General features: G+C 40.1%; 1 protein-coding gene across 1 annotated transcript in view; it reads right to left on the reverse strand.

Moving 5' to 3' along the window:
- The window catches only part of lama2 (laminin, alpha 2), a 167,979-nt gene that overhangs the window by 122,899 nt on the left and 33,379 nt on the right, over nt 1-11,701 (reverse strand). The window contains 3 exon segments of the mRNA XM_020603945.1: nt 1-57; nt 2,649-2,839; nt 3,648-3,699. The exon segment at nt 1-57 is cut by the window's left edge and continues 132 nt beyond it. Coding sequence (XP_020459601.1) covers nt 1-57; nt 2,649-2,839; nt 3,648-3,699 — 300 coding nt within the window.

Consider the following 11,701-nt stretch of genomic DNA (forward strand, 5'->3'; position numbering starts at 1 on the left):
CAGGGTCGGGGAGGGGTCATCTGCACTGGGACGACCATTAATCAGAGACATGTGGATCTATACCCAGAGAGACAGATGAATACTGGCATGTAACATCAGCAAATAAACAAAGATGCTGAGCTGAGACAAACATTAAAGGAGCTTTTAGTTTCTTGCAGTGGCAGATGGTGTAAAGAGTGAGAAGCCTCTTTTTGTTAAACTAAAGAGAAGAAAACAAATGTAAACAGATCGGAAGGTGGAGGAGGATGAGTAACAACAACCCTTTTTAACAGGAAGCAGTGTTTGTGGCACATTTGCTCTTAAATTATAAACTGAAATACAGTACAGTGTTTTCAGTACTTGTACTGAGACATGTTTAAGATAACAACATTAACCAAGCTCAAAAAGTGCTTCAAATGTACCCGCTGATTTAAAAAAGTACTGATCTTAAATTGGCTGGAAAACAATTTGGTGCTAATAGCCTAGCATGGAAACTATATATCGCGATCCACCGAGAGGCACAGCAAAGTGCTGCCTCATCGCGCATCTCCTCCATGTATTTGAACGGGACATACGGGAATTCTCCTATTCTTTATTGAAAAAATTTCCTTCAACATCGAATTCAAACGGCAAAAGGGCCTACAACACACACCAGCCGACAAATATTAACATTTATTATATTTTATGGTTAACTATTTTTTCTTTGACCGCACATCACTGCCTGTGACTGACCTGTAGTTAACATTCACCATTTTATTGACCGCAACATCCCACAATCTTCCTCTAATGTTAACCCAGTGATTTGGTTACCTAACACCTAACCACACTGGAACCACAAGATCTGGCAAATGTACAGAGACTGAATAAAGCAAGAATGTAAAACATTCTTACACTGAACATAATCAAGGGTCTTGCAGAATCATCCAATACTGGTATTTCTGTCTGCCAATAGTGTTTGGTCTGTGAAGTTATTCCTGTCCAGAGCACATGTGCGTGCACTTTTCCAACCCCTAGCTGAGTAATAATTACAATGTTTTTTCTGTACACTAATTGGCCCTGGCAGTGATCAAATATACGCCCTGTCTGCACACTACACAACTTTGAAAACAGCTACAGTGCTGCTGCAAATGCAGTTAAATTAGCGGCACTGACACTACGGGACATAGAGGTGTTTTGACAACAACTGACAAGGAACATTTCAAGATGCAAAATGAGGCTTTTCTGCATCAGGACAGCTCATAACATGGTCTACTTTTAAATCGCTACAGAAGAAGACTAACACTGAATTTATATTCTGTATCACCAATGGTCAACAAGCAGCCACATAATAAGGAGTGTGAGGCTCTGTCTGCCTGTCTGGCTGACTGTCCATCTGCCCGTCTCACTAATGTGGCCAAGGGCAACATTTGGCATCTGCAAAAAAAAAGTCTTAGAGAGTGGGCTGACCACGTGTGTTCTGTGTGTGTGCATCAAGGGGGAACACTTGATGGGTGCAAGCTGCACACTTGGAAGCAGCTAAGGAGATGGTTGTGTATGTGAGTGCACGTGTGTGTGTGAGATGACATTGTGAACGTGTGCGCGGTGCTGTGACACATCGCCTACGATTCATTATGGTTTCACTGTGATCAGACGGCTAGGGAGCTGTCAACCACACACACACACACACACTCACAAAGACACACAAAGACCCACACACACAATATATACACACATTCAGACACCTCTGTCATCACTTGCAGCTCTTGACATCTCCCAGCTCGCACCCCCTCTAAGGCTCCCCCGCAAGACACAGACACATACAGTACAAAACACACAAGACAACACACACTGAACTCACACATGCAGGCATGTGCAAGCACACACACCACTACTCATGTAAATGTGTGCACATATTCAGACAGGCATCTACAATTAGAGGCCTGTGTGGGAGATGCTGATGTGTGATCAGTTTGTTCTGTACTGTGTGTGTGTGTGTGTGTGTGTGTGTTCTACTGCACGGCCCTTTTCATTAATGTCATTAACCACATGCACAGCTGATCAGTCATCAGCGGTGTGCACATATATGTGCTTTCAGTATACTGTATGTCTAGACTTTTCCTATTAGTGGTTAACACTATGTTAACAGTTGTGCAAAAATATTTAGAAAATCAGCTCTGATCTAAATATTTTCAAAACCAACTATCTAGCACCTCTGTCTCCACTCTGTGTTTTGCTCAGTTTACACTAGACTGTTGTTTTACAAAGAGCTCATATATTTTTATTTACTTTGCTCTGTGCTTTAATGGATTCTATGAAGATTTTATACTTCATTTCACCTTGATCTATCTTTTAGCTGGGGTTAAAACCACTGACTATATATAAAAGGTGGACAAACCTTTCTGGCTGTCGCCATATTGGTAACACTTCAGTCCTCCTACTAGGTCTAATCCAAAAATGGGCAAAGAGACCCCATCACAGTTGTGGTCATGTATGAATGCAGCTGTGAGAAACATTAACCCTGTGACTGAACTGCAGAAAGCCGTTGCTTTAACATGCTGGTGAAGCCAGCAATATTATGCATCCAATGTCTGAAAAAGGCTTAAGTGGAGAGTACTGTTCAATGGCTTTGGATGTGATCAACTCAAATTCGCTTAATTTACAGTGGCACTGTAACCACTTCCAGCTGTTACCTCTCCATCCTCGAAAGGGGTAATCTTTGAATAAAAAGGTGTGCAGATAACTTCGTCATCCCTGGTGTAAGATGGAGGTCCTCTGCGTGATGTAATGTTGAACCGAGTCAGGCACTCTGTTTCCGTGATGGCGTAGTACTGCCAGGGTTCAAAGGTCACGCCGTCTGTTGAACGCTCCAAGATCCAGTTACCTGTGGGCAAATTACTGATGAAGAAAATAATGGCAAAAATGCTTCAAACTTGTGATGTGGACAGGAGAAAAGATCAATAAAAATAACGATGGGCATCCAAGGCTGTGTTAAGGTCAACCTTCTTAAAATACATAGAACATTCAATGGAATATTTCTCAATAGCTTGGATCAAACAATAATATTCCTTCTTCTGAGATGACTGAATGTAATGTGAAAGGATCCCAGTTAATAGAAATATTAAGCAAAGTACAGCACTAAACAAACTACATATGAACTGCCACGGGCACTAAGACACACTATGCATCAGTAAAGATCTGCAACATTAAAGCTACAGTGTGTGTTTTCTAACATTTTTAGATGAGCTTTGCTCCAAAACATGTCTCAGTGTGAAAAGGTGTTGTCATTCAGAGGAGGCCAAAGTCAGGGGTGGAAGCACACGGCTGTCAGTCATTTTGTTAAGCAAAAAATGAACCCTCAAGTGGTTGCCTGTTATTTTTAGTGTTGTCTGCCAATCATCACTCAGTTTAATGCTTTTCGTGTAATGACTGCTTTGTGCATATATGAACAAATCTGTCAAGTCTTTCAAACTTTGAAATGATCTCACTAATCTTTCAAATGAACTGTGGCTTCTCTGTAGGAGGACCATGTGCTCAAAAAGCTGTAATTACTACATTTAACTCTACATAAGACAAAGGCGGAATAATGTCTGGAGCTTGCACTGTCATTGTTTCATTGTATAATCAACACAGTAATGTTAACACTTGAAACTGTGTGGCTGTCTAAACACATTACACCGTAGAATACTTACCTGGGCGAGGTGAGGTGGCTGCCTTTATGATCACATAGGCAATCTGGAAAACCTGGAACAATACACGAGAGAAAGAGAGAGAGAGAGAGCAAAATGAACGAATACATTTTGTTGCATACCTGTGGAAAAAACACAAGAGCAACTGTTGTAAAATGAAATTGTGCTAGTAGTATCCTTGGTAGTAGTTCTTGCACCTGGTCGAACACTATTTATCACTGTACTTTAAGTAATAAAGCCGTGAAGAGAGGTTCAAACCCCCTAAATTCAGTTCAACACTTTAAAAGTACATAAAAAGTACTTAATAGTACATTTTCTAAAACTCACTAAAATCAAGCAGTTCACATCAGTACCACACGTTTATATTTTGTCCATTTTGAACAAAACAAATGCATGGATTGGTGTAAATAATAATGAAATCACTCCTTTGTTTACTCACTCACTATGACTGTATAAAAGATACTGTGTTGCATGCTCTGTAGTGAGCAGTTACTTGTATAATGTCTACATTTCCCACACACACAGGGTAAATATGAGTTACTTAATAAGCAGTGATGTCAGACACTGTTTGCTTTTGTTTGGTGACTACAAGATGGACAAAAAACAGGGAGGAAACTCAGAAGTTATGTTTAAGGTCTGTGAAGGAAATGAAGACAATGCTCAATGTGAAAGTTGCATATAGTCTGTTCATTAACCGATTTTCAGATGACAAAATTAGCTGATTCAATTTAACACCATGTTTAGACTGACCCACAGAGACATGGATATAAACAGTGGATGTAGGTCAAATGCCAACTTTGTCTCTGCTTACCGCCCCATCTTTCACCTCATCCGGTCTCTATGCGAGTCTCTCCCTCATTCTTCTCATGATGTGGGGAGCAGTGTCACATTGCAGCAATTAGAACAGGGAGAAAGCTACAAAACCAAGTGTGTGTGTGTGTGTGTGTGTGTGTGTGTGTGAGAAAGTGTATTTCAGGGTAACTTTATAGCAGTCATTCAAACCCCCTACAAAGAGTAACTGTTACCTGCATTCACACTGAGGACGGGATGGTGTGTGTGTATGTTGTCTGTGTGAGAATGTGTGTGTGTGTGTGTGTGTGTGTGTGTGTGTGTGTGTGTGTGTGTGTGTGTGTGTGTGTGTGTAAGAGAGCTCTCAGCGGTAGCTTGTAATATGGTGACAGCTTTGGGACAGCTAGGCAGCTCCAGCAGCTAAACATAGATGAATGCAGCTAACTAATGCAGTGTGTGTGTGTGTGTGTGTGTGTGTGTGTGTAGAGTTGCAGAGTGTCATATTCTGTGTTTTGATCAGATGTGGATCAGACGAGGGAGTTTTTTTTCCTCAACACAGCTTCAACAAATAAACACAAATAACTGTCCTGCCAGAAATCACACAGCTGATAAATAAATGTTTATCTTGCGTTTGTGACTTTTAATATTAGATAGGCACATTTATTGTGAGTCCACATCATGAACAGCATCTGCCTTGGGTATAAAATTTAATTGGCTGGATTTCTTTCTTTTGTACTTCAGCCTGGCTTGGCAATCAAACTACTGTATATGCTCAAACTAGCAGGGTGTCTCCAAGTTTCATCAGGTTACATTTAAGGCCTTGTTAATGCAAATTAGGATGAACCAAAAAAAAACTCTTCTCACTGGATAAAGAAGGCAAACGAGTGAAAAACAAAAGATAGAATAAAGAGTTCTAAAAATGAATTCACAGTAATATATATACTCTATATAATATAGTATATTACTATAGAGTCCATTGTATCGGTCAGACAAAATTTTAAGTCCAACTGAAATCACACTTTTAGGAATCAGTGTGTGAGTCCAAGTTGAGTCTTGAGTCACCAAAGAATAATCGAGTCCAAGTCAAGCATGAGTAGAGTCCCCATTACACGAGTCATTTATAGAAATGCAGAGTGTGTACGTGCTGCAGGTGAACAGGTTTTCATATCAATAAAAAATATTAGGGCCTGTAAAAAAAAAAAAAAAAAAAGTGAGGGTCCTCATCTCCAACTTCTGAATCCGAATACAGTCAGTGCTAGAGTCCAAGTCATCAGTGCTCAAGTCCAAGTCAATGCACGAGTCCCAAAAATCTGGACTCAAACTAAAAACTATCAAACTACTTTCTCTCTTTCGGTCATTGACTTCATCTCAAAGGAGACAACACAGCTGCATTATTTTAAAAGTCATTTTAAAAAGTGTTTAAGTTCAAGAGCAGTGACTCATCCTCAAAATGATGTCATCTCTTCCCTGTGCTTTGTTTTTGTGAATAATTCTGCAAATCTAAAATAAATCTCTGACTCAATTTGCTTCTTTTTATATGTCACATTACTTCAAACTGTGAAGGCTACACAACTGTTTATCTCCAGACATGACAAGTGGCTCCTATATTTGCATCTCACAAGTGATTTTAATACCGTACAAATCAATGGTCATTTCCACATAGTTCTCTAGCATTTTAATGCAGCCATTTTCTATATTTGACAGGAACCACTGTAGCTGTAACACGTCAGAGAAGAGCTGTTGGCAGATTTCTGAGCATAACAGCCAAATGAGCACTTAAAATGTTTATTTTAATGCTCAATTAGTCCGTTTAAGCCCTGTGTCCAACATGGTTAGGTCGCCTACAATTAAATGGACTGAAGAATCCATTTTGTCTCAGCATGATTTGGACCAAATGACAGCGGTTTTACTGAACAGCTGGTGTTTACAGGCCATTCACATGAAAACCTGTTAAAATCTCTCCAGCCCAATAAACTGGTATCAAAACTCAGTTCCAGTTCATACTCCAGCCAGTTATACATGTGTGAAGATCTGAGCACAAAGGCAGAAAGGACTGATCAGAAACAAGGAGGAATAAGATCAGGATGACATCCAAACATTGACAAAGTAAAAAATTTAATACTGAATCTTTTACATTTTGGATTCAGACATAAACACACAGACGTGCAGGTGGATCTGCCGTCAGTGTAACAGAACTTAAGATTTAGTCACTTCAAATGAAAATGTGTTAACATCTCACTGGACTAATAAAGTAGCTTCTGGCTCAGTTCTAAATAGTGTGAATCATCCAGCATGCCTGACTGCCAAACTCGGTGCAGACAAACAAGCAGTAGATATTTAGTGGAGCCATGCAGTCATCTCATCATTCTGCGTTTCCACCGAGCTACCGCTACAAACAATTCTTCAATACTGCAGTATTTTGAATGACTATTCTTTCACCGTTTCTTAACCTAATGGCAAGAAAAAAAAAGAAGATGTATTGTGGTTTTCACAGGGGCTTAAACAATGGAGAGGTTGCAACAGAGTGTAGTGTATACAGACAACAGCCTCTGGCTAAAACTGAGAAATGGCCTGGTGTGCAACAGCCAAGTGAAATCCATTCACTTTAAGTCCTTCTGAACTGACCAAAACGCATACACAAATAAAAACACACACCCACATGCTCGCTCACAAACTTGGTCATAATTTGGCTTTAGGCTTTTTAAATGGCTTAAGTCTGTACAAAACACCAGATGCTGCAGCCTCTCCCACACTTTTGCTTTGGCCTGAGCTACCATCAAACATTCGACCAACAATGTTTCATTGGACACAGCAGATGTTTCGTTTACTGTCTCTCTGTTATGAATAAAGATATTTTATCTGGTGCTAAAAGCTTTGCCCACACATCTTTCTTATGCTTCTAATTCTTTTTTAGTGTACAAAGTCACTAAATGTTTTTATCTACTAGATTGTTGAAGGTTTCCAATGACCAGTAACAATAAGAAATCACACAAAAAGGCCGCCTAACAAATGGATATGCTATTTTATTCAGGCATACTGTACGTGTTTATAAAAGGTATAACTCTTGTATAGGTCAGTGCTACTATGGCAGGTCTTTGACCAAGGAACCAATTGCAGACTGTAGTAACAGTGACTTTCAAAATCAAGCTTCCTCTTGCTGGTTTTTCCAGCAAAGCCAACTATATACCTTTCATTTTAAACCTTAAAGGCAACCAGTACTGAGATGCAGGTCTCTTCAACAGGCGCCTGCAGGGGACCTTTAGTGTCAGATGCACAATTACAAATCAAGAATTCATCTAAAATGATGAACATTCACACACATCACTCACACATGGACCCTCAGCTCCCACTCTCTCATTATTTAGTCTTTCCATCCAGAGAAGCTCAACAATAACAAGGGAGGAAATGAGAGTGGTGATGTCACAGGCGATAACGCAAACACACACACACCCCCAGTCATTTTCTGAGTAAGATGACTGCGGTCACAAGGGAAATTCAGAGCACTGGAGGGTAAATAGATTTCCATTGGACTGATCAAGACTCACACAGGCATCCAGACAAGACACCAACCGAAGCATACACATTCTCACACACACACAAATGGCAGTTCGTATATAGTGAGTCACTCCAAATCAGTATGAGGTCAATCTACTATTACTTGGATCAATACGAAATGGAGTGAAGTAATATAGTGAGAGTTACTTGATAAGACGATTGTTTACAGTCTTTTCCAATTAAGTTGGCTGCAAAGACCATCTCGCCCAAATAATTTATATATTAAACACATATTAAAATTTCTGTTGCATGCATGGGAGTGAATTAAATCCCGGTTCCAACACATTCAGGGTGACTGCAGTATTGACATTGGAAAAGCAGGACTAAAAGTCTAAGTACCAACAGTCTGCACTTTATTTGGCACTACACAAACCACATCACACATGTATACAACCGTAAAATATGTTCTGACGCTTTTTGACAAAGTAAACAAACCAAGTGCTAATGCAGGTTAAGTACTGTGCTGTATATGTAGTAAATCTGAGACTCTCTCTCTGTGAGAGAGAAAATGTCACGACACCAGAATATTCCATGTTAAAATGTATTTAATCAAAATCCAATCAAGAGGTGATGAGTAATTTTATCTCTCTAGAAAAAAGCCTGAAAAGCCAAATGTCTCAGGTTTCCACTTGTCCTTAAGAGCAGCATACATTTATGGATCTGAAAGCAAGAAAATACTCTCAAAACCTTGCATATGTGCGTAATGTGATCCGTGTGCTCCAGGTGATTGGTTTTAGATTACTGAACACACATTTCTGGTCATTATGAGATGCAGATTGCTTTTACACATTTGTAAATCTGGATTTTAGTTGTAGATCGACAAACATGCATTTATGGCGTTCATGAGATGCACAAATCGTTTTTTTTACACATGCATTTATGGCTACTCCCATAGGTTTGTGGCAAACATAACAGAATATGACTTATGATTTAACTGAAGTGCTGTTTGACAGGACCTCAACTAAAGGCGCTCAACTGAAAATGCTGAATTACACTTTAGTCTGTCCCTTAGCCATTCAAATATCAGGATATACCCTAAAGTTTTAGTTTGAAATTCACATTTCACAACATGACATAACTTCTAATAAAAATGTAATGTATTCTATAATTATGGTTGTATGTATAAAACAATACAGTAAAATCTGGACTATAAGCTGCTACTTTTTTTTCACAAGCTTTGACCCTTGCCGCTTAAACAATAATGCGGCTAATTTATGGATTTTTATGGGCTAACCAGCTTCATGCCTCCCAATACATTTAGCCTCATCACATCAAATGATGTAATTACTGAACAGGTCACAGTGGACCAATGAAACTGTTGGAATTAAATCAAATGCACTCACACTAAATTCTTCAGATCAGTCATTTTGCGCTTCATGCACACACCCTCATCATAGAAAATGCACGAAGAAATGCATATGATGCAGCTTTCAAGGTAAAGGCGATCGATCTGGCTGTCGAAGAAGGAAATAGAGCTGCTGCATGTAAGCTTGGCATCAATGAATCGATGGTGAGACGATTTTGTTAACAAGCCCTGTTACAGGCACTGTTCGGAAAAAGCATTTATATAATTAAAAGTAAAAAAAAAATGTGTAACATCTTTCTGTGTCAGTATCTCATGTTACAATGTGGACACCTGTGGCTTATAGACAAGTGCGGCCTATACATGTACACATTTTTTTTTTTTATTTAGTGGGTGCGGCTTATAGTCAGGTGTGCTCAATAGTCCGGATTTTACGGTACATCTATAGTTAGAGGTCAGTAGATATAAGCTCAAGGTTTAGCTTTCAGGCACAGGTGTGCTTATTTCTTAATGACTGTGGCTGTGTTTGACATTCACATCCATATTCATGCATTTGTTTAAGTCATGCTATATAAACACATTGCTTCTGATAAACAGAGGAAAGAACAATAGTATGGTTTATGGTGGTCAAAATTTAAAAAAGGGTTTTCATTCATAGTCAGGCTTTCATTCATCATAGTCAGGCTGCAAAAGAGAGGGACCCGGACTTCACTTCCGTCTATCCACCTAGCAAATCTCCACTCCCTGGTCAACAAGATGGATGAAATCCTTCTCGTCAACAGGACTAACCCTGACTTTTCACTCTATGCTGCTTTATGCTTCACGGAGACTTGGCTCAGCAACTCCAGAGCAGGAAGCACAATACAAGTACTGGGCTTCCAGGTGTACAGAGCGGATCGTGTAACGGAGCCGTCCTGGAAAACGAGAGGAGGTGGAATCCGTCTCTACATAAATGAAGGTTGGTGCACAGATGTCACAGTGCTACAGAGGACATGTAACACAGACTTAGACACTCTTTTTATCAATTGCAAACCTTTCTATTCCCCCCCCAAAATTTGAGCTTCATCCTGGTTGCTGTCTATTTAAAACCAAACACCACTACAGCAGTGACCCGCGGTGAGGTTGACAGCTGGTAAGGCACCGACTCTTTTACAGTCAGATTTACAAATACAAATGAACCGTTAAACTGTTAACAGACAATGCGTTATGTTTTATATCTCATATCAGCATTCTTCACACAAACGTGACCCATATTTAATTTGAGGTTAAAATTTATTCCAATTGAGCTTATTTCTAACTAGAAATAATAAAGGCTCACTAGCGCCCTCTGCCTTGAGGCAGGCGTACTGTTTGCCTCACCAAATAACTTTTTTACTGGGCTTTATGGTTAATCTGCGAGCCTAAACACGTTACAGAACTACATTTTATACATCATCCAGATTATGGCAAGGCAGAGCATATAATCAGAGTGTTTGAAAGCATTTTATTTGCGATATATAGAGGGACAGCGACACACTATTTGCATCGCATACAGTTTGTGAGGATTACACGATCCACCGAGAGGCACAGCAAAGTGCTGCCTCATCGCGCATCTCCTCCATGTATTTGAACGGGACATACGAAAATTCTGCTATTCTTTATTGAAAAAAAAAATCTTTCAACATCGGATTCGAACGGCAAAAGGGCCTACAACACACACCAGCCCACAAATATTAACATTTATTATATTTTATGGTTAACTTTTTTCTTTTCAAGATTGACAGGGGAGGCTCTGCCTCACCTGCCTCCCCTGACCACACGTCACTGCACTACTTCTCCGGGCTGATCTGATAACTAGTGTAGAACTGGAACATCCCAACTCTCCACTCATTGTTCTAGGGGACTTTAATAGAGAAAATCTCACCCAAGAACTGCCCAAATACAGGCAGCACGTCACCTGCCCCACCAGAAACAAAATCACACTGGACCAGTGCTACACAACAATAAAAGACGCCTATCGCTCTGTCCCCTGCACAGCCCTCAGACTCTCTGATCTTATTCAAACCTACAGGCAGAAACCTAAAAGTTACAAAGCCCGTGGTCAAAACAGTGAAGAGCTGGACTGAGGAGGCCAAGTCAAAGCTACAGGGTTGCTTCGAATGCACTGGAGTGTATTTGAGGCTGCAGCTACAGACCTGGACAAACCCACTGACACTGACATCTTACAACAGCTTTTGTGAGGATGTGTGTGTGCCCAACAAGTCCTTCTGCACATACAACAGCAACAAGCCCTGATTTACAGCCAGACTCAAGCAGCTTCATTGTACCAAAGAGGAGGCTTACAGAAGTGGGGACAGGACTCTGTACAGCCAGGCCAGGAACACACTGACAAGGGAGATCAGAGCAGCAAAGAGGAGCTACTCTAAAAAGC

The sequence above is a fragment of the Monopterus albus genome, unplaced genomic scaffold (assembly GCF_001952655.1).
Source record: "Monopterus albus unplaced genomic scaffold, M_albus_1.0 scaffold63.1, whole genome shotgun sequence".
In the NCBI taxonomy this organism is placed as follows: Eukaryota; Metazoa; Chordata; class Actinopteri; order Synbranchiformes; family Synbranchidae; genus Monopterus; species Monopterus albus.